Source organism: Motacilla alba, chromosome 21 (assembly GCF_015832195.1).
Source record: "Motacilla alba alba isolate MOTALB_02 chromosome 21, Motacilla_alba_V1.0_pri, whole genome shotgun sequence".
NCBI lineage: Eukaryota > Metazoa > Chordata > Aves > Passeriformes > Motacillidae > Motacilla > Motacilla alba.
The window spans coordinates 1337825-1355105 of record NC_052036.1 but is presented as its reverse complement, the minus strand read 5'-3'; the positions used below and the strand labels follow the sequence as shown (position 1 = coordinate 1355105).

Here is a 17281-nt window from a genome sequence, read left to right as displayed (position 1 = left end):
TTGCCCTTGGATTTCCTGGCGCTGTTCCCCCTGCGCAGCTCCTGCGTGGGCAGCGCTGAGCTGGGCCAGCTGGGCTGTGCCAGGCTCTGCAATGAGAGGACAGAGCCTGGAGCTGGCTCTCCTCGGGTGGGAATGCACACGGGCATCGCTCCGGGCTCGGGAAGTGCCGAGCTCCTGCCCTGGGCCCTGCCCCACACGCTCTGCCATCCCTGGGTGTGTGATTCCTGCCCTGGGGCACAGCAAAAACCCTGCCCGGCCACCACCTCCACCCCCTGCAGCTTTCATCTTGGGATTTGCCAGCCTTGGAACCTCCTGATTGCCCTTCTGTAACCCCCAAGAGCTCTAGTACAGGGCGGAGGACTGGCATGGGACTGGGACTGGGACTGGGACTGGGATGGGATGGGATGGGATGGGACTGGAACTGGGATTGGAACTGAAACTGGGATGGGACTGGAAATGGGACTGGAATGGGACTGGAACTAGGACTGGAATAGGACTGGGACTGGAACTGGGATAGACTGGGACTGGAAATGGGACTGGAATGAGACTGGAACTAGAACTGAGATGGGACTGGGACTAGGACTGGGACTGGAATGGGACTGGAACTAGAACTGAGATGGGACTGGAACTGGAACTGGAACTGGAATGGGACTGGGACTAGGACTGGGACTGGGACTAGGATGGGACTGGATCTGGGCTCCCTCAGCAGCCTTTTCCCTGACCCAGCTGAGCCAGGACAAGCCCAGCCTTCAGGCAGGGATTTGCTCCAACCCCACAGCAAACACTGCCAGCCCCAAAGGCAGCGTCCAGCCCCACCCCAGGGGATCCCCACAGGCACGCCAGGCTGGTTTTGGGGCTCACTTACATGCAGAGGCTGGGAGTAGCCAGGGGAGAGGGGCTCCTCGAGCAGCCTGCCCTCGGGGCTCAGCAGGAAGGAGTGGCCGTCGGGCAGGGAGCCGCTGGTCTGGGACAGCTGGGTCAGCGTGGTCACTCTCCCTCCGGACGCCCAGGAGTTTGTCCGGCCATCAGAGCTGAGGGATCCCCTCCCACTGCTGGGGAACTGCACGGGGACAAGGACATCCCTGGGGACGCAGCCCTCGAGTCCCTGGGCTCTGGCTGTGTCCCCATGGGCAGCAGCGGGGTGTGGATGTGCTGGTTTTGGGGTGAGTGAAGGGGATGAGGGGTGCCCAGCAGGGAAAGGGTGCCAGGCAGCCAGCCCCACCCCAGCTTGGCTCCCATTCCTTGCAGGAATCCCAGAATATCCCAACTTGGAAGGGACCCACGGGGATCATGGAGTCCAAAACCCATCCCTGTCCTTGTGCCAGTGCCTCACTGCCCAGCCCTGTCACAGGCCGTGCCCAGCCTCTGCTTTTGAAGGAAATCAATGTCACTTTTTGCCTGTACAATGCCCTCTATTAATAATTTAAATAATTCCAAACTAATAAATAATTATTTAAATAATCCCCAGCTGCTTGCTGGCAGCTTCGAGCAGAGCCTGCTGTGTCACCCGGGTGTCACAAACATGGGACAGCCGTGGCTTCCCACCCAGAGCTCCAGCATCCCGTACCTGGCTGGGCGGTGGCGGCTTTGACCCCACAGAGAAGCTCTCGGAGCCCGACAGGGAGGAGTCTGCGTTTCGGAACTGGGCGGTTTTGAGGCAGTAGAGCCACTCCTGGTAGTCCTGGTAGCTGGGACAGGTCACCCGGATGGAGTTTATCAGCCGGCCTGGAAAAACATCCCCCACTGCTGATCCCTCAGAAAGCCCCCGCTCCATCCTGCCCCGCATTCCAGGGGATCTGGGGGGCAGAGGGAATGCTCTGCCCTCCGTGCTGCCCTCCTGCCAGGACACAGAGCATCCCAAATTCCCCAGGTCAGGGATCCTGGCTGCCCGAGCCCCCCGTGGCTGTGCCAGGTCCTCCCCCCGTGCGGGACACCCACCTTCGATTAGAAAGGAGGTTTTGTCGTTCTCCTCAAAAAGCACCTGGATGGCGTTGAGGGGGAGCTCTCCCTGTGGAGAGAGGGGCAGGGCTGGGATCATGGAGCCAGCAGAGTTCCTGTCCGTGCCATGGGGCACAGCTCTGGGGCACCCGGGCAGCCAGACTCTGCTCCCACAGGGGCAATCCCAGCGGGATTCCTGCCTCCTGCACATCCCGGCAGGATTCCTGCTGCCTCCTGCACATCCCAGTGGAATTCCTGCTGCCTCCTGCACATCCCAGCAGGATTCCTGCTGCCTCCTGCACATCCCAGTGGAATTCCTGCTGCCTCCTGCACATCCCAGCAGGATTCCTGCTGCCTCCTGCACATCCCAGCAGGATTCCTGCTGCTTTCTGCACATCCCAGCAGATTCCTGCCTCTTGCACATCCCAGTGAGATTCCTGCTGCCTCCTGCACATCCCAGTGAGATTCCTGCTGCTTCCCGCACATCCCAGCGGGATTCCTGCCTCCTGCACATCCCAGCAGAATTCCTGCTGCCTCCTGCACATCCCAGCAGATTTCCTGCTGCCTCCTGGTGCTGACACCCCCTCTGGATAAAGTCCCACGTCGGGGAGCTCCCCAACATCCCACAGATAACTCCAGCCCCCCCAGCAGCTCCCCCTCGCTGGTTTCCACCTCGCCCGGGGCCTTTTCCCACCGGAGGATCGGGGTGAGCCCCGTGCCAGCCCCTTCCTGCCCCACAGCCTTGGCAGGGGCGGCTGCTGCGGTCGCTGTGAAGCTGCAGAGCAGAGCTGCGGGCAGGGGAAGTGCAGCGGCCCCGCAGGAGGCTGCCGTGCCCTGACACGCCTGTGGAAGAGCAGGTTCCTGTCACAGGCTGGTGAATCAGCCCCGGGACCGCGGCACCGTGGGAAGGGAGCATCGCCCGGGAAGGGAGCATCGCCCGGGAAGGGAACATCGCCCGGGAAGGGAACATCGCACGGGGCAGGTTTAGGGTTTCAAAAGAGATGAGCTCATGGGAGAGCCCAGCCCAGCCCCCTCGCGTGGTGCCCCATTCCCAGGAGCTGCAAACGGCACATTCCCGAAACCAGGCTGTGCCTGGGGCGTGTCCCAGCTGCTGGAAAACGCCGTCCAGAGCTGCTCGGGGATGGGGAGAGCTCTGCCCGCTCCTGGCCTGCTCCCGGCAAGGAGCCTCCCGGGAGATGCTCTTCCCAGGGATGACAGAAGCGTTCTGCAGGATGAGGAGCCGCGTGGAGCAGGGCCCCGGGGGGTTCACGGTGCGTTTCACAGCCTGCAGCTCTGCAGGGTTGTTTGTCCCTGGCTCGGTGACTCAGGGATGCAGCAGAGCAGCAGCTCCGGGGTCACAGACAGGTCACTGCTCCTTTTGGAACATTTGTTCCAGCACAGGAGGAGCAGAGAGCTCTGAGTGAGCCATCAAACGATGCTCGAGATCACAGAATCACAGGAAGGGAAGGGCAGAGAGGCCCTGGAGCACCGCCGAGCCCAGCCATTAACCAGCACAGCCGTGCTCCCACTCAGCTGTGTCCCCAAGTGCCACCGGGGATGTCACTGGTGGATTTTAGGGCCATTCTGACTGCTCAGTGCCTCTGCCTGCCTGTGCTGAGGCTCCAGCGCTGCTCCCACAGGCAGACACAGCAGAGAAGCTGCTCTGGCATCCCTTGGGATGCTCCCTGTCCCTGCTGTCCCTTCTGCTCCCGCAGAGGGAGAACGCTGCCAGCGCTGCACCAGCAGCAGCCTCCCCACCCCTCCCCTCCTGTCCCCTCCCGTGCCCTTCCCCACAGCATCAGCTGTGCTGCCAGGCTGCTCCCAGCTCCAAAGTGGTCCCGTGGCACAGAGCCTGGGGGGCAAAGCCCCCTGAGAGGCTCTCTGGGGCCGTGCCAGCTCCTGTCTGCAGCAGGAGGGCCGGGCTCCCTGCCAGCACAGCCTCCCTCCTCCTCCTCCTCCTCCCAGAGACTCCTTGGCAGGCAGCTCCTTCCCCCTGGGCTGCCGGAGGAGTGCAAGGTGTTTCTCGTGGGAAGGGATCTTGCACCATCCCTGTGCCTGCTCCCTGCCAGCTGGCACGGGAGGGGCACCAGGAGCTCGGGGAATGCAGGTGGAGAGCAGCAGGATGCTCTGAGAGGAGCTCACCTTGAAACAGAGGCCGCCGGGCTCCTCGGACACGATCACCAGCGTGGAGGGGTACAGCACCAGGAGCCGGTCGTGCTGCTCCTGGGGAGCAGACAGGGAGAGGCTTGGATCCCTGGGAACAGCCAGGGCTCAGAGCTGGAGAGCCCTGGCCTTTGTCCTCCTGACAGCAGCCTGGGACAAGGGCTCTGGGAACAGCTGAGCTGAGCTGAGCTGTTCCCTGTGCTGGGAAACAGCTTTGGGAAGGGCCAGGCTGCTCCCCTGTGCTCAGAGATGGCTTTGGGAAGGGCCAGGCTGCTCCCCTGTGCTCAGAGATGGCTTTGGGAAGGGCCAGGCTGCTCCCCTGTGCTCAGAGATGGATTTGGGAAGGGCCAGGCTGCTTCCCTGTGCTCAGAGATGGCTTTGGGAAGAGCCAGGCTGCTTCCCTGTGCTCAGAGATGGCTTTGGGAAGGGCCAGGCTGCTCCCCTGTGCTCAGAGATGGCTTTGGGAAGGGCCAGGCTGCTCCCCTGTGCTGGGAAACGGCTTTGGGAAGGGCCAGGCTGCTCCCCTGTGCTCAGAGATGGATTTGGGAAGGGCCAGGCTGCTCCCCTGTGCTGGGAAACGGCTTTGGGAAGGGCCAGGCTGCTCCCCTGTGCTCAGAGATGGCCTGCACCAGTGATTCCATTCTTCAACCAATGGATCTATCCACATCCATCCATCCCTCCCTCCATCCATCCATGGATCTATCCACATCCCTCCATCCATCCATCCATCCATCCATCCATCCATCCATCCATCCCTCCATCCATCCATGGATCTATCCACATCCCTCCATCCATCCATCCATCAATCCATGGATCTATCCACATCCCTCCATCCCTCCATCCATCCATCCCTCCATCCACCCATGGATCTATCCACATCCATCCCTCCCTCCATCCATTCCTGGATCCCTCCCTCCGTCCCTCTGTCCCCAGAGCCGTGTCCTACCTGGAAGGGCAGGTGCTGGAGCTTCACCTTGGACACACAGAGGATTTCTCCCAGGGATTCCCGCTGGGTTCCCCTCCAGTCCTGCACGGGCAGGTTCTGCACGGACCAGCGCAGCTCGTCCTTGTCGCCGGCGCGCTGCGTCCAGCCGCTCTAGGGACAGCACACACTGACCACCCGGCCTCCCCTGCCTTCAGCCAGGGCCTGCCCCACCTGGGGAGGCTTTTTTGGGGTGGCAGGAGCAGGAAAGAACAGATAAATCTGGGCAGGAGGCAGTTTTCCAGCTGGGAATGGATTGTCATTCTCCACACCGAGCATCACCTGGAAATGCCTTTCCAAGGGGGACATTTCTGTCTGACAGGTGGGGAGGGAATTAAAACACCCTCAGAGACTGGGAGAGACAATTCCTCTCTGTTTTCTAGGCTTCAGCCTCCTCCTCCTGCTGATGTTTTGCAAGCTCTGGGTGGTTGCACAAGCACCCAAAAGCGTGACAGCTTCTCTGAGGCTGACCCACGCTCTGACCCCATGGAGGTTGGTGCTGCTGGTGGCACCCATGGGTGGCAGCTCTTCCTCCCAGCACATCCCCCCTGCCAGTGGCTCTCAGACCCCTCTTGCAAGCTCTTTTTGCACCCTTTTTTCCCTCAGGAAAGCCCCCCAAAGGGAATCCACCCCAGTGTCCCAGCTGGGAGCCAGCAGTGGGACACGGCCGTGGGGCACCCACCTGGGACAGCAGGGGCAAGGCCAGGCTCCCTCCACAGAGCTGGATCTGCTTCTCCAGGTGGTACAGCCACTGCTTCAGCTCGGCCTCGGACTGGCAGAACACCACCAGGGGGTTCAGCAGGGGTCCTGGGGGTGGGAGAGCCGGGTGAGCGGAGCAGAGCTGGGCAGGGGTGGCAGCATCCATCGGGAGCCAGCTGGCAGAGCTGGCACACTGCTCAGCCCTCCTCGGGGTGTGGGGACACCAGAGCTCTGCTGCCACCCCCCTCCAGCCCTCGTGGCAGAGCTGGCACACTGCTCAGCCCTCCTCGGGGTGTGGGGACACCCCTGCCCTGCTGCCACCCCCCTCCAGTCCTCAAGGCAGAGCTGGCACACTGCTCAGCCCTCCTTGGGGTGTGGGGACACCAGAGCTCTGCTGCCACCCCCCTCCAGCCCACCCTGCCACCCTTTTGTCACATCGGCCTTCTCACAAACACCAAGCCCTCATTGTCAGACACTTTTAAACCCCAAACCAGGCCAAGAACAAATCCCAAAGTCAGCCCACAAGCCAAGCCTGACCTCCAGAGGTGGGTTTCAGCTTTCAAACCCCCCAGCAGTTTGTGGCAAGGCTCTCCGTGGGCAGGGGCTGTCCCAAGGTGCTGCTCCCTCAGCAGAAGGCCCTGCGTTCTCTCCCAGTTTCACCCTGGCTCTCCAGATGCAGAACACCAGTAGCTTTCTGGCACTGTTTGTTTATTTATTGCCTCACTGAGTCTAACCTGTGCCAGCCAAGCTGAGGATGACTCCAGACATCCCCTCAGAGGGAGGGACAGCCCTGCAGCTTGTTGATTTTAGAGTTTCCAGCTCTCACTCATCTCAGGGCATGAGCACAGCCTCCCACACCCTGCGCTACCTGCTCCCAGCACAGGCTGCTGAGGGCAATAACCATTCCTGGCAGGATGCAGAGTGGATGTTGTGATTAATAATTTACCTCTCGGCCCATATTAAACCCTGCTCGCTGCAGGCTCAGAAGGATCTGCCGCTGTGGGACTTGGAGGTACCCAGATAAGGCGGATAAACGGGAGGGACTTTGCCCTTCTGTGGTATCTTTAGTGCCCTAATTCCTGCATTATTTATAAACAACGTTTCACTGAGCCTTTGAAGTGTGTCTGGCTTGCAGGAAATGCAGGGTAAACAAAGCAGAGGTGGGGAACCGGGGCAGAGACTCCTGAGTGACTCCAAACCCATGACAGCAATTTGGTGTCGAGCGTTTTCTGAGGCATCCACGTGTCTGTGGCTCTGGAGCTCTCCTGTTTCCTCCTCCCTGGGTTTCCCTGCGTGATGCTGCTCTCAGGGCATTCCCTGGGCATCCAGCTCCTCACACCAACTTTAAATGCAAATTAAAGCCAGCAGGAATCCTGCTGCCAGGGCATGACCCTCAGCTGACCCTCACCCCCGGGCACACCCCGAGGGCATCACCCATGCCACATCTAAAGAGGGCCCAGAAGGAAGAGAAAACGAGGAAAGGAACGCTGGGGACAGGAGCTGCTGCAGTGGCTGCTCTGTGGCTGCTTCCCGGGGCTGGCACAGGGAGCAGAGCCACCCCTGTCCCCCTCCCCGGGCTCCCTGAGCCCAGCAGCCCCCCAGACCCACCTGAGATGTGGAAAGCGTGGTCCTGCTGCCCCGGGCTCTGCCCAGCCCCCAGCTCACGCACCTCCAGCTCCTTCAGAGGCAGCAGCCCCTGGGGAAGGAAGGAGAGCAGGGGTTACCTTGGGCTCCATCCTGCAGCAATGTTCTGCCACGCTGAGGAATACCTTTACACTCCACAGGTGTTTGTATCTTTCCATTTTAAGAGAAACCTCAGCAAAATAATGGTGATTTAACAGGAAAAAGGCAGAGAATGGGACTGGCCCTAGAGGAAAATTGAGCTGTCCAGCTCCCAGACTCTGCGTGTTCAGATTCCCACGCTGCCAAAGCCCAGGAACAGGTGACAACTTTGTCCTCTCTCTCCTGGGCTCCCTAAACAACCTCCCCAGAAGATGCTAATGGCTCCAATGCCTTGGGGCACATTAATTAATTGTTAATTCCTCCACAATTAATAAACTCAGGAGCTGTTTCTAAAGGAGTCAGGAGAGTTTGAGATGCTGTTTTTCTCCTGACATGGGAATTTCCAGTTGAAGGCTGCCTCAGGGGTGACTGGAGAGGTTTTCCTGATGTTCTACATCGACCTCAAGTCACCTTAAGGCTAATTAATCATTTCTAAGAGGAACTAATTCGACAATCACCTCCCAAACATGCTCAGTTTTCATTCCTCAGTTGTGTGGAGGAAGAGAACGTTCAGGGCTGTTGTTTCACAGCTGTGGCTGCTTGGCTGTGGTGCAGAACAGTTTATGCATTATTTGCAACTCCCCAGCACCACCAGGTTAAAAGATTCATGAGTGGTTTGCCAGCAGAGCTCCCCGAGGCTCAGCTTTCTCTTCCCCCCTTCTCCCACAGAATAATTAATGTTGGAAAAGCCCATCCTGCAGATGGAGAACTCCCCCTAGATCCCCATGGGCACCAAGGCAGGGGGGATTTGGGGTTTCCCAAGGCTCAGCTCCCTGTGCCTGGTGCTCAGCACAAAGGTGGCTCCAGGTCACCTCTCACCTGCTCCTGCCTGCCCCTGGGCTCCTTCACCCCTGGCCCAGGTGACCCTGAGCTGCTCTGGGGACAGGCTTTGGGACAAAACACCCTTTAGGAGTTTGGCATCCCCGGGAAGGGACTTGGGGACATCTCCAGGAGTTTGTCTGCCCGGTGCCCCCAGCGTGGCCACAGAGCCCAAAGCCCAGCTTGCCCAGGTGAGGCCCTACCTGGTAGGTGAGGCCGTTGGGACCCGTGGACTGGAAGTACAGGTAGGACTGGAACAGCTCCAGGAAGCAGCTGTTGACCTCCTGAGGAAGGGACGCCTTTGGGGTTATCTCAGGACACCTTTGGGGTTATCTCAGGACACCTCCCAGCCTCCCTCTGCATCCCAGGCACGGAGAAGCTTCTCCAAGGGCCACACGTGTGCTGATGGAAGTGCCCCAGGTGCCCACAGGGATGGCAGCAGGTGGGCACCGCGTGGCAGCGCCCAGAGCAGCCCAGGGGATTCTCCATGCTCCCATTTCCCAGGATCACCCCTCCCTTCCCAATGACTCCACCAGCCCTGGGCACAGAAACCCCCACAGAGAGGTGCCTCAGGTTTACCTGGCAGTGCTGGAACTTAAACTTGACCTTGGAGTAATAAATCATTTTGCCCAAATTCCTGACGACCGTTCTCCTTCGGCCCTTCTTGAACAGGCTGGGGAACCTCTGGTCCAAGTTTTCCTTCTGGTTTTCCTGCTTCTGAATAATGTGGACACACAGGGAAAAGCAGATCAGAGCTGGTGGAAGAGACATTCCCAGAACATCTTCCCAGCAGGGATTCCTGGGAAAGGCGCCCTGGGCAGGTGCCCAGGATGGGCTGTTTGTTGTTGGGTCTCCTTGCCAACGTGGGGCCGGGGCTGGTCACTGCTGGGAGCCTGTGAGGAGATGCTGACCTAAAGCTGGGGCTTCTGGGCTGCAAAAGAGGGGGGGCAGAGGCACATTTCACTGTCAGGGTGTCCCAGCTCCACAGAAAAACCATCGCAGTGCGCCCTGAGTGTGCCTTCCACGGGGGGAGTGGAAAGGTTTCCTCTGCTCTGATTCCACCTGATTCCTCAGCTCTCCCAGCTCGGATCCCACTCAGACCCCTCTCTTTCTCTGGGTTCTGGGTGCCAGGCAGTTTTGGGGCAGAGCCCCACAGCCACAAAAGCAGCTGCAAGGCAGATTTTTCCTGCAAAAAGCCTGGAAAAGCTACAGGAAGCACCGCAGGAGAGGCAGGGCCGAGGAGAGGAGGCAGCACTCGGGGCTGGGGGCTTCCCTGATTTCCCGGTTCGATGGGAATTCCCTCTGTGCAGGAGCACAACCCCACACCTCCCACTTCGCCCCACCTGGGGGATAAAGCTCTTCCTGCTGTTTTTCTGGGAAGAGCCCCCGGGTTCCTGGGGGCTGGCTGGTGTCCTTGGGGAGGAGGGAAGTGCTGCACCCTGAGCACTGATCCCCTCAGCTCCACACCCGCCCGCACCCGAGCTTTGCTGGGCACATCCAGACTCTGGGAATTCATTCCAAGCCACAACTGGGTGGGCCAGGGGAGGTTTGCATGGTTCCCTGGGGTCCTGCAATGCTGGTGACACCCCCAGCACGTCCCCATTCCTGCTGCGCCCGTTCCTGACCCCGCTCCCGATCCCGTTCCCGCTGTGCCGTGCCAGGACAGCTGCGTGTGCCCGTGATGGATGAGGATGAGGAGCCACAGCACGGACAGCCAGGGTCCTGCAGGGCCCCTCTGTCACTCACCCCTCTGGCATGGGGTCAGCCCTGCTCCAGACATCCTGGGGAACTGGGAATGGGGCTGGGAATGGGGCTGGGGAATGGGAGTGGGGCTGGGAATGGGGCTGGGGAAAGGGAATAGGGCTGAGGAACTGGGAATAGAGCTGGGGAACTGGAAATGGGGCTGGGAATGGAGCTGGGGAATGGGAATGGGGCTGGGAATGGGAAAGGAGCTGGGAATGGGGCTGGGGAATGGGGCTGGGGAACTGGGAATAGAGTTGAGGAACTGGGAATGGGGCTGGGGAACTGGAAATGGGGCTGGGAATGGAGCTGGGGAATGGGAATGGGGCTGGGAATGGGGCTGGGGAACTGGGAATAGAGCTGAGGAACTGGGAATGGGGCTGGGGAACTGGGAATGGAACCGGAGAAATGGGAATGGAGCCAAAAGTGGTCAGGACCCTTTCACCTGCAGAGCACAGGGCTCCTTCCAGGGCCTTGCTGAATTTGGTTGCTGTTTTTAGGACACGAGTTAACCCTTTCCTGCTTAAATCGTCCCTCCAGTTTCCCAGCTGTGGAACAGAATTTAGAGAACACACCGCGTGCCCAGTAAATGTCTCACTGGGGCAGCTCAGCGTAGGAAAAATGGTATTTGTGTCACAAATGCAGAGCAAAGAGCAGCTGGTCACAGGTACAGCAATAACAAAACACAGGATAAGGGCACCAGCAGCACCTGGGAGTGGGGAGAGGGTGAAGTGATAAAATCATGGGCACGGAGATAAGAACCAGCACCAGCCACCAGCTGCTGGGGCACTGCTGCTGCTGGGGACGTGGCAGCCGAATTTCCCAGGAATGAACAAGGCAGAGAGAAGAAAAAGCAGTCTGGGAGCTGGGAATGCAGCAGCAGCGTCGGGAAAGAGCTTCCAGAGGGATCCTCCCACAGGCAGGAGGGAGAGGGAGAGCTTCCACGGCCACTCGTGTGGCAAGGAACAAATGGAATATTTCCCTCACCCAAGCAAGCCTGGGAGGGGTGGCAGTGAGCCTGAGGAGATGGATGGAATGGCTGAGCACAGGAGCAGCTCCAAGGCCATGGAAAAATGGGATCACACCCCTGAAATCTGCTGGGGATCACCATGGGGACGCCTCAGCCAAAGCTAGAGGGGCCTGGCATTTCCCTCCCTCTGGAATCCTCCCCAGCCTGGGCTGTGTGCCCTCCTGCAGCCCCATCCCGGCCATTCCCGTTATCCCAGCGCTCCCAGGCACCGCCGATCCTTGCAAACCTGGTTCCTCCCGAGGTGCAAGTGCCCTGACATGTTCTCATCCTACAGGTAGAACGAGTTACTCATTAACTGCTCGGCCCCTGCAGCCCCCGAGCCCCGCGGTGAATCAGCAGCAGGAAGAGCTCAGCTCGCAGCAGGAGCCCCGGGGCTGCTGCTCCATGGGAAAAACACCAAATGAGCGGCTCTAGGGGCACATCCTCCCCCAGGAGTCACTGGGAGCTGTGGGAATCAGGGCAGGGGCTGTGGGGGGGACAGAGGGTGCAGGGATGTCACCTGCCCCGGTCCCAAGTGGCCTGTCGTGGGCAGGAGCGGGCGATGCCATCTCCTGTGAGGTTGCCCTGTGCTGGCAGCTCTGCTCTGAGCCGGCCCTGCAGCTGCTGCTGTGCCAAAAATGCAGCAGGGGGAGAGGGGCAAAGCCCGGGCGTCCTCCGGGCCACACAGGGAGCTTGTGGCTGAGCCCGGAGTTTGCATCCCCTGTGCCCTGGGCGAGGGTAAAGGCCGAAAACCTGCTCCACCCTCCTTCCTTCCATCCCTGGAGAGATCCCGCTCTCCCTGGGGTTCCCAGGTGAGCATCTCCCATGACCTCTGCCAGGATTCCTTCTCCAGGATGCACTAACTCTGACAGCTCATCCTGCTTCCCCAGGGAAGAATCCAGGATCCATCTGGGGCACGGTTTTTGCTGCCTGATCCCTTTGGATCCAGCTGATTCCCACAGGGAGCCTTCCCTGCAATTCCCTCTGCCTGGCACTGAGCCTGTGCCTCAGTTTCCCTTTGCCCACATGAACACCCAGCACAGCCCAAATGCTTCCAGAATTCCACCCACACCCCCGGCCCACCCAGCAGGACCCACCAAGCCCTCGGGGGCTGCTGGCTCCCCTCTGCTTTCCCCAGCAGCGCTGGGAACGGGGCCATGTGGCCACAAGGCTGGGCCGTGCCCGGGGCAGCCCTGCCCTTCCTGATTCCCTTCCCAGGCTCCTGGCTAATCTGCTCGTGCTCCGTGGGAATGAATCATCCCACCTGCCAAAGCTCGCTCGGCTTCTCCCTTCCCTCCCAGGCGACCCAGAAACAAAAGAACCCAGGGGAAAGGTGTGGGGGAGATGTCCCCACGTCCCCGTGTCCCTGATGGGCTCCCAGCAGCACCCCTGGCTGAGCCAGGTCCCCTCCACGCCTCCACCAGCTGCTGGAGGGGCTCATCCATTCCTGGGATCTCCTTGGGACAGAGCTGCTGCTACCCCCAGACCCAAACCCAACGTCCTTCCCAGCTGCTGTGCTGGGGTGGGTGGGAATAAAGCCCTGGAGCAGCGGGGAGGGGGTTGGAGGTGTTGGAACTTGCCTTGGCTGGAATATACTGCAGGATTTTGTCCGTGGTCGTGTCTCTCTCCTGGCCTCCATCTATCCCAAAGAAGCTGGGTAGCTTTTTCTTGCCATTTTGTCTAGAGAGGAAAAGAAAAAAAAAAACCCCAAACACACATGAAAACACAGATCCAGGCTGAGGCATGGTGAATCCTGCCCAGAAATAAGGAAGCCAGGACACCAAGCAAACAATTTGTCACGGGCTTTCGAGTCATCCCAGCCCAGCCAGGGATGACAAAGCCTGGGAGAACTGGAGCGAGATTTTGCTGCATTTGTTGGGGTTTTTCTGCTTTTTCACAGCTCTTTGCTCAGCCAAATGATCAGCTTGGCTCATCTGTGCCCCCAAATCGGCACAAGGCCCAGATGTTCCATGGCAGGACACAAAGACCAAACCCAGCTCCTGCAGAGCCCCTGGGGTGGGGACGGATCTTCACGGCAGATATTCACAGGGAGGGTTCATTTCTGCCTTGCTGCCTTCCCTCTCCCTTCCCTCCCACTCCCAGTTTCTCCCTGCGTGCACACCAGTCCCAGGCAGCCACTGGTGCTGCTGGGAAGTGCTGGGACTTCCTCAGATTGCAGCAGAAAGCCAGGATAATCCCCACGAGCGTGGGAAGCTGGGAGTCAGTGGGACAGGAGGAGCTCTGGGGCTTGGCTGCTCCACCACAGGGCCCTGGTGTGAGACCCCCAGAGCCCAAATACCCCAAGAGACTCCCTCTGTTTTACCCCAAACTCCCTGAGGGAACCCCTCTCTTTTACCCCAAACACCACAAGGGATCTCCTCTCTTTTATTCCAAAATTCCCCGAGGGATCCCCTGTCTTTTACCCCTAATTCCCCGAGGGATCCCCTCTCTTTTACCCCTAATTCCCCCAGAGATCCCCTCTCTTTTACCCCACAGGAACTCCTCAGGATCCTACAGGTTTGTCCCTGATTTCTGGCAGCACAGGGGACAGTTCAGGCTCTCCTTTCAATCAGAAACCCCTCAGTCTGGCAGAGTTTAGGGGGTTTTTGGCACAGCCCTGACCCTGAACCCAACACAGACAGGTTCCTGAGGAATCACCTGGTTCCCTCCAGAGCTCTTTTCCAGCTCTGTCCGTGCTGATGGGAGCAGTGGGAAAGTTGGGAAGCTGCAGTGCATTCCCTGGCTGTCCCTATTTTGGGACAGCCACCCATGGCCGTGGTACCTGAGCGCTGCCCTGGCCAGCCCAGCACCCAAACCCCCAAAGGATTTCACGGAGGTTTTGTGCTGCTCCTCCTTTGGGTTTACAAACACAAATCCTACGGCAGGGTGCTGGGATTTGGGGCTTTCTCCCTAAAGCCCGAGGAGCGGGAATGTTGTTTTCTCTCAACAGCACCACAACTGTGCATAAGAGCACTCACAAGTGAAAACAGGGAATATCAGGTGCTCCGCAGCCTGTCCCGCCGGGGGAAGCCTAATTACCCAAACAAAAATTAACTCGGCGGCGCTTCTCCCGAGGGCTGGCGTTCCCTGCCGGCTGAGAACTCCATCCCAGGCACTCGGGGCGAGCTGACCCCAGGCTCTGGCACTGCCCAGCACCCCCAAACCCACCGGGAATAGGAAATGCCCTGCCGGGAGAGATCCCGCAGGAGATCCAGCCCCGCAGCCACATCCCGGAGCTGGAGGGGGTTACTCACTCCTTCTTCAGCGAGGGTTTCCTTCGGAAGGAGTTCCTGAAGCCGCCGGGAGCCTGCGGGACGCAGGCGATGTTCCCCATGCCGGGAGCGCTGCGGGATCGCTGCGGGATCGCTCCCGGCCGCCGCTCTCCGCCCGCCGGGACTCGAGTGGGTGTGGGCAGAGCCCGGAGCCGATCCTGCCCCTCGCTCCCGCCCCGCGGGCTGGCAGGGGCGGGCCAGGTACCTGTTCCTGGGAATGCACCCCGAGCCACCGGCACCGAGCTGCTGCCGCCGGGAAACCCATCCCGGAGCGCTCTCCCCAAAGGAATTCGGCTCAGAAACCCATCCCGGAGCGCTCTCCCCAAAGGATCAGCCCAGAAACCCATCCCGGAGCGCTCTCCCAAATGGAATTCAGCCCAGAAACCCATCCCGGAGCGCTCTCCCCAAAGGATCAGCCCAGAAACCCATCCCGGAGCGCTCTCCCCAAAGGAATTCAGCCCAGAAACCCATCCCGGAGCGCTCTCCCCAAAGGATCAGCCCAGAAACCCATCCCGGAGCGCTCTCCCGAAAGGAATTCAGCCAATAAACCCATCCCGGAGCGCTCTCCCGAAAGGAATTCGGCTCAGAAACCCATCCCGGAGCGCTCTCCCGAAAGGAACTTGGCCAATAAACCCATCCCGGAGCGGTCTCCCAAATGGAATTTGGCCGATAAACCCATCCTGGAGCGTTCTCCCAAAACAAATTCAGCTGATAATCCCATCCTGGAGCGTTTTCCGAAAAGGAATTCAGCTCAGAAACCCACCCCCGAGCATATTCCCAAATGGAATTCCGCTGCCGCACCGGCGGAGATAAAGATGCAGCGAGATAAAGTTGCTGGTTGTTGTTTAAGCATTAACAAAAATCCCCAGGGTTGAAGGGCTCCAAAGGGTTCCCCCTTCCCACCGTGGTTAAAGATATAAAAAATAAACGGGAAAAAAATATCAAACGGGACACTAATCAAAATCTAGGAATGGTGGGAAGTGGATCAAGGGAGCAAAGAGCAAAAGGAGGTCTGCATGAGCAGCAAAAAAAGAATATTTGTAGAAGAAATGCTTTAAAAGGAAGCAAACGGAAGATTTCTGACTGTGCTGTGAGTGCCTCACTGCATGGAAATATAAACACTAAAAATGAGAAGTTAATGACAAAAGGTAAATGCAGACTCAATATTTCTGTGCTGAAAAAAACCCCCCTGGAATTACAGCCATAGGAAACGAGAAACCCTTTTTATTTTCAGGTGGCTGCTAAGAAGTAAACACAAAATGAATGTTCTGGTTGAAAATATATAGAGAATCACATTATAAAGTTTGAAAGGCTGAACACAAAGGGCTTGAGTCACTGTTGCAATTCAGTCTTGCAGGACCATGGAATTTGCAAAGAAATTGCATAATTTAACAGGGATATCAGTGTTTCATGGGTAAAAAACCACCCTGGTAATTATGGGGTTGCCAGTTGACAGTAATTCCTGGGAAAATGATGTAACAGCTGTGAGGGAGTTGGATTAACTTTGAGAATTACAGGAGGAGAACATAATTAATACAAATCAACACGGGGCTGTGGAAATCAGATCTTGTCAAAACTAATTTTATTGATGGCATGTTTGAAAAAAAATCAGATTTAGTGAACATAATTAACAGTGATGTAAGTAAAGCCATAAAGGATGTGGTGTGACAAATCTAGAGGTTATTTCAGGAGGTTTTCCTGAAGAATCTGTTGGAATCAAGCTGGGGTTGATCGACACACAGGGTGTGTTGGGCTGTTCCTGTTTGTGGTGGTTTTACCCTTGCAGTGACAAAATATTCCCCCAAAAGGGATTGCACGGTCAGGCCACACTCGCCAGGAGAGAGCAGCTGAGAATGGATGTGCCATATAATTTCTCCCTATTTTTGACCTCTAAAAGCAGCTCCTTTATCCCCAGAACTCATTAACCCTTCCTGGCCCAGCACAGCACCAGGACACCCCTCCGGAGGGCCCCCACCACGAATTCCGTGATTTTCATGGCAGGGGCTGCTCTCTGCTCTCTGCACAGCTGGGAAACAGCACAGCAACAGCCCAGCACCTCCTGGCCGAGGCCAGACACTGCAGCAAACAGCCCCAGCTGTGTTCTGTGCAGAAAAGTGTGATTCCTCCTCGGATCCGTGGCTAACGCGGTCAGGCCGTGACCACAAACGTGCCGTTCCTGCAGCTGGTTCTAAATAAAACCTCCCAGCTCAGAGCAGAGGCACAAGTGCTGCTGCTGCAGCTCCTGCTGCTGTCACAGGTCCTGGCTGCTCCCTGGGACAGCAGTGACACCAGCAGGGCTGGCAGGGCCGGTGGCACTGGTGCCATGAGAGGCTGACCCAGAACAGAGGCTGGGCAGAGTTAAAGGAATAAAGGGGGTTTTAAAATAAATAAAGGAAGTTAAAGGCAAGACAGAGTTAAAGGAATGCAGTGGGGATTTATTAAAAGGCCTTAAAAAGGATACACCTTGGGCAGTACAAGAGCTTGGCTGGGGCTACACCCAAGGTGGACTCCAAGTCACAAGTTTTTACATTTTTATACGTTTTGGTCCATGTCCACACTGGGGTTCATTGCCCAATTCCAGCTCCAGGTTCTGCAGTCCCACTCTCCCAGGTTGCTCTCCTCCATCCCCTGCTGTTTGCACTTTTTGGGCCTGAACCTGCAGAGGTATCCTTGGTTCTGAGGCTGGAAAAGGATTGTTCTGTGTGACTGAGCTGTGAGGAGAACTGCTGGCACTTTCTATGAAGTTCAGAGTTACAAACCAATGCAGTACAGAACGTGGAAAATATGAAAGCCAAACTTAAGGCACCAGCACCAGTGGCTGAGGACAGGCCTGTCACCAGCGTGAGGGCACAAAGCCCTCCCAGAGCCCCTGGTTCT

The 17281-nt window shown here is 58.2% G+C and overlaps 1 protein-coding gene across 1 annotated transcript in view; it reads right to left on the bottom strand.

The window, feature by feature from the left end:
• Nucleotides 1-14488, bottom strand: part of LOC119710727 (pleckstrin homology domain-containing family N member 1-like) — a 15636-nt gene extending 1148 nt beyond the window's left edge. Inside the window, exons 1-12 of the mRNA XM_038160115.1 lie at nucleotides 14387-14488; nucleotides 12713-12812; nucleotides 8963-9100; nucleotides 8587-8667; nucleotides 7391-7478; nucleotides 5766-5890; nucleotides 5048-5197; nucleotides 4081-4161; nucleotides 1939-2008; nucleotides 1568-1725; nucleotides 866-1060; nucleotides 5-86 (exon numbers count right to left, since the gene is read on the bottom strand). Coding sequence (XP_038016043.1) covers nucleotides 5-86; nucleotides 866-1060; nucleotides 1568-1725; nucleotides 1939-2008; nucleotides 4081-4161; nucleotides 5048-5197; nucleotides 5766-5890; nucleotides 7391-7478; nucleotides 8587-8667; nucleotides 8963-9100; nucleotides 12713-12812; nucleotides 14387-14466 — 1348 coding nt within the window. The 5' untranslated portion in view covers nucleotides 14467-14488. The remainder of the gene's footprint in view (nucleotides 1-4; nucleotides 87-865; nucleotides 1061-1567; nucleotides 1726-1938; nucleotides 2009-4080; nucleotides 4162-5047; nucleotides 5198-5765; nucleotides 5891-7390; nucleotides 7479-8586; nucleotides 8668-8962; nucleotides 9101-12712; nucleotides 12813-14386) is intronic.
• Nucleotides 14489-17281: the final 2793 nt, after the last annotated feature.